This window comes from Triticum aestivum, chromosome 1B, assembly GCF_018294505.1.
Source record: "Triticum aestivum cultivar Chinese Spring chromosome 1B, IWGSC CS RefSeq v2.1, whole genome shotgun sequence".
Taxonomy (NCBI): Eukaryota; Viridiplantae; Streptophyta; class Magnoliopsida; order Poales; family Poaceae; genus Triticum; species Triticum aestivum.
Window position 1 is genome coordinate 181,285,611 of NC_057795.1, and position 4,506 is coordinate 181,290,116.

Consider the following 4,506-nt stretch of genomic DNA (forward strand, 5'->3'; position numbering starts at 1 on the left):
CTCGATTAAGGGGTCCTCGGGCGTCCGGGCTATGTGATGTGGGCCGGATTGATGAGCCATGAAGATACAAGACAGAAGACCTCCTCCCGTGTCTGGATGGAACTCTCCTTTGCGTAGAAGGCAAGCTTGGCATTCAGATATGAAGATTCCTTCCTTTGTAAACCGACTCTGTACAACCCTAGGCCCATTCGGTGCCTGTACAAACCGAAGGGTTTAGTCCGTAGAGGCAATCACAATCATACATGCTAGACATCTAGGGTTTAGTTATTACGATCTCGTGGTAGATCAACTCTTGTAATCCTCATATTCATCAAGATCAATCAAGCAGGAAGTAGGGTATTACCTCCATCGAGAGGGCCCGAACCTGGGTAAACATCGTGTCCCCCGTCTCCTGTTACCATCGACCTTAGACGCACAGCTCGGGACCCCCTACCCGAGATCCGCCGGTTTTGACACCGACATCTACCTCGGGCCCTCTCTGATTTTGTGGGTCTCACGATCGAGCGCCGAGGCCGAGTACAGGGCAGTGGCCAACGCCGCCGCGGAGTGTTCCTGGCTACGACAGCTACTTCAGGAGTTGCTATGTGAGGTTCCCAAGGCCACACTTGTCTACCGTGACAACGTCTCCGCGGTCTACGTCGCTGCCAACCCTGTCCATCACCGACGGACGAAGCATATTGAGCTCGACATTCACTTCGCCAAGGAGCACGTCGCACTTGGTCGTGTTCGAGTTCTGCATGTGCCCACCTATCAGCAGTTCGCCGTCGTTATGACGAAGGGACTACCTACCTCGACTTTCGAGGGCTTTCGATCCAGTCTTTGCGTCACCAACGACGCTTCGACTGCTGGGGGGTGTTGAGCATGTGTACATGTATATAGGTCCGGGTTTTGTAGGCCGCACCTGTAGTGTCTCTCTCCCTCTGTATGTTCCTGTATGTTGAGAGACAAGACATCGGTGGCACCCCTTGTACCTATATATATGTGTCTAGTGCATGATCAATCAATTATCGATGAACCAAATCATTCTCTACACCAAAACTGTAGCCATTTCCGAAGTTCTTCAGCTGAGCCCTTTACTAGGATGCTTCGCGAGACAGAAGAAAATAAAACACCGGCGCACAACGGTTAACACCACACGGTTTAGCAAGTGCCATCGTGCGTTGCCGGTCGTCCGCACGAATGATATGGCGCAGCCCACAGGTTCAGCCACTGGATCGGCTAATGCCATTTGGGAATAGTATATCACGGCAACAAAGCACACTTGCTTTAAATTTAAGGTAAAGCTGCCGGCCTGCCGGGCACTTGATACTACTACCGGGCAAACAATTGCGTAACTGGTCGACTGATTGAAGGCAGAGTACTTTGTGTAATTAAATACGAAGATCTGGAGATCGTTGCGTATCATGGTGGGTGGTAATGGTTCGTCAGTTCGTAGTATATAATGTAACGCAAGCGACAAGCGAGGAGTTCCTTTCACATAGACATAGTCCACCCACCCCAACCCAACCGAACACAATCAACTTGTGAAGGTTGGTACAGATCCTGCGTAGCAGCTATAATGTTTTTGATTCATAGGTGCATCATACTGTTAGGGTAAATAACACAGAAGCATGCTAGTATAGTTTGTTGAGGAGAAGACAGCATGGAGCGCCATAATGTTCAGATCCAGATTTAATCGGTTTTCAGATACAGATTTAATCAGTGTTCAGATCCAGATTTAACACAGAAACAATGCTAGTACAAGTACCACAGATCTGGGACATGCGGGGAATCATATTGAAACATCTGCGCCTCTAAAACAAGCAGACCGACGAGCGTCGCGGTGGCCGGAGAAGAAGGGAATGGATCAACCCTAAAACAAGATCTCATTTCCGACTTCTCTCATCTAAGCTCTAACACAGAAAGGACTGGGTGATGCCCAGATCGAAAGAGGGAACAACTAGGTACACGCACGGGCACAGCAGCATGTCTGGTTGTGTCGGCGAGTTGGCTGGCGGCCTAGGTGGAGCGGGCGAGGCGGGAGGCGATGGCGGAGTGGTACATGGCGTCGTGGAAGCTCTCCGTCTCCACCATCCGCGCCCGCAGCTGCCGCGCCTTCTCCTCCGTCAGGCCGCCCACGAACGACCTCCCCGCCTTCTCCTCCTCCTCCTCCACCACCGCCATCGCCGGCGCCGGTGCCGCGGCCTCGATGTAGTCCGCCCGCCCGGACCAGCCGAGCAGCGGCGCCCACCACTTGCCTCCCTCGGGGGCTCCCGCCGCGCGGACCCGCCCGGCGCCCACGGAGCTAGAGGCGGAAGCGGCGCGGGGCCCGAAAGTCGTTCCCGTAGATGGGCGGGGGGAGAAGGAGACGGCGGATGCTGACGGTGCCATGGCCATTAGCTCGGTCGCTTGCTTGGCTCGTAAGATTCTACTACGGGGTTTCTTTGCTTTCGGTTTGGTGAGAGATGGTGAGGACTGTTGTAAACTGTGAATGCTGGTTGAGCTTGCGAGATGGAGAGCTGGAGATGGTGGGAATTTATAACCAGGGCAAGAGGATGAAGAGTGGATAGGAACGGCGCGTGGGCGCGCGGTGTGGGGGTGCGCTTTTCCGTTACGCGTGACGCATGATCGCCTGGACTCATGCATTTTCCACATAATGTACAATCCACCGCTCCACCTACAAACGCCGCAGTCGGGACTACTCACTCTCTACCCATCCTACCAGAAGATCGAGCATGCTATCCACTTCGCCCTTCGATAAGCTCGCCTGCTGCCAAGCCTTGCCTTCCGTGATGATGTGCCCAACTACCTGCTGTAGTGATGGAGCAGCGACGTCGAACACAATTGCATTCCTATGCTTCCACAACTCCCAAAGCCCTAGGGTGAGGAGCGCCCGTAGCTCCTTCGGCTTGCGGACACTCGACGTTCGCGCAACACACCAATCCTTTAGGTTGTCTTGGGCCGTTGGGGACCACTGCGGCTTCCCCAGGGTCGAGCACAGAGTTCTCCAAACTGTTCTAGCGAACACACATGTCAGCAGGATGTGGTCAATGATTTCGTCCTCCTGGTCGCAGAACGGGCAAGCATCTTGATGCGGGAGACCGCGACGGGCAAGTCTGTCTGAAGTCCAGCATCTGTTTCGCATAGCTAGCCAGGTGAAGAAGCGGCACCGGAGAGGAGCCCGAGATCGCCCGGAAAAGTCCGCCGTCGGCGCCACCTCCCTACCAACGAACCGTGCCGCATAGGCCGACCGAACCGAAAATTGGCCGTTCGTTTCCCAGGCCCAAGTAATGGCGTCGGGGACGTGCTCCCGGAGCTGGATCCCATGTAGTCGGGGCCATTTCACTGTGTCGAACGCTTTGGATATGTCCAACTTGATCATCAAAGCCGGCTGCTTCAAGGCATGAAGGTGGCGGGCCGTACACTGCGCAAGCATAAAGTTGTCGTGAAGGAGCCGTCCCTTGACAAAAGCGCCTTGATGCCGGCCCACCAAATGTGGTAGGTCCTCGAAAAGGCGGCACGCCAACACCTTGTCGAAAATTTTCACCGCACCATGTACCAAACTCACCGGGCGGTAGTCCTTTAACTCCTCGGCTCCCTCTCTCTTTGGCAACATAGCCACTAGAGCTTTGTTGAGTGATGCTAATCCACGCATGTCCCCATGGTAGAATGCCGTAAGGGCATTCATGAAGTCGTCCTTGATGATATTCCAGCACAGCGCATAGAACCGGGTCGTAAAGCCATCCGGCCCGGGTGCCTTGTCAAGGGGCATGGTTTTGATCACTTTGAAAACTTCATCAGCCGTGAACGGTTCCTCCAAGTGATGCAAGTCCATGGAGGGTAGATCAAGTTGTGCCAGATCAATCGTGATTTGGCGACCCGTGGTGGAACCAAACAATGCCCCGTAATATGTATCCACAACTTCCGCAATCCTCTCTTGGCCCGAGATAACCCCGTTGTTCTGCCGGAGTGACATGATCACATTCTTCCGTTGTCGGTGCCTGGCATGGTGATGAAAGAACTCCGTGTTGGCGTCCACCTCCTTCAGATGCAACAACCTTGAGCGTTGCCTTGCGATCGACCGTTGTAAGGAGGAGATACACAAGAGCTTCCTTTTCAGAAGTTTACGAAGCACAAACTCCTCTTGGCTCAGATGTCTAGTCTCCATGGCCACATCTAGACGTAGGATCAACTCCAGGGCAATTGCGATCTGCATGCGTATATTGCCAATCCACTTGTCATTCCACCGTTGGAGGTGCTTAGCGGTGGCCCTCAATTTATTGTTCAACACCATGTAGGGGTTGCCCTCCGATGATATGGAGTGCCATGCCTCCTGCACCTTTTCTATGAAGACCGGAGCCTTGGGCCAGAAGGCTTCGAATTTGAAGCGTTTCCCATATTGGAAGTCCGCGTGCAGGTCCACCAAGAGTGGACAGTGGTCCGAGATCGCCGAGCTCAACGCCATTAGGAAGCTGGAAGGGTAAAGATCCTCCCAACAGTTTGTCCCGAACACGTGATCAATCCTTT

General features: G+C 53.8%; 1 protein-coding gene across 1 annotated transcript; it reads right to left on the reverse strand.

Moving 5' to 3' along the window:
- Window positions 1-1,645: 1,645 nt before the first annotated feature.
- LOC123114673 (uncharacterized) lies at window positions 1,646-2,501 on the reverse strand. Its single transcript, XM_044536120.1, has one exon. It carries the CDS (start codon window positions 2,374-2,376, stop codon window positions 1,999-2,001), a length of 378 nt encoding a protein of 125 aa, XP_044392055.1. The 5' UTR covers window positions 2,377-2,501; the 3' UTR covers window positions 1,646-1,998.
- Between the last annotated feature and the right edge of the window lie 2,005 nt (window positions 2,502-4,506).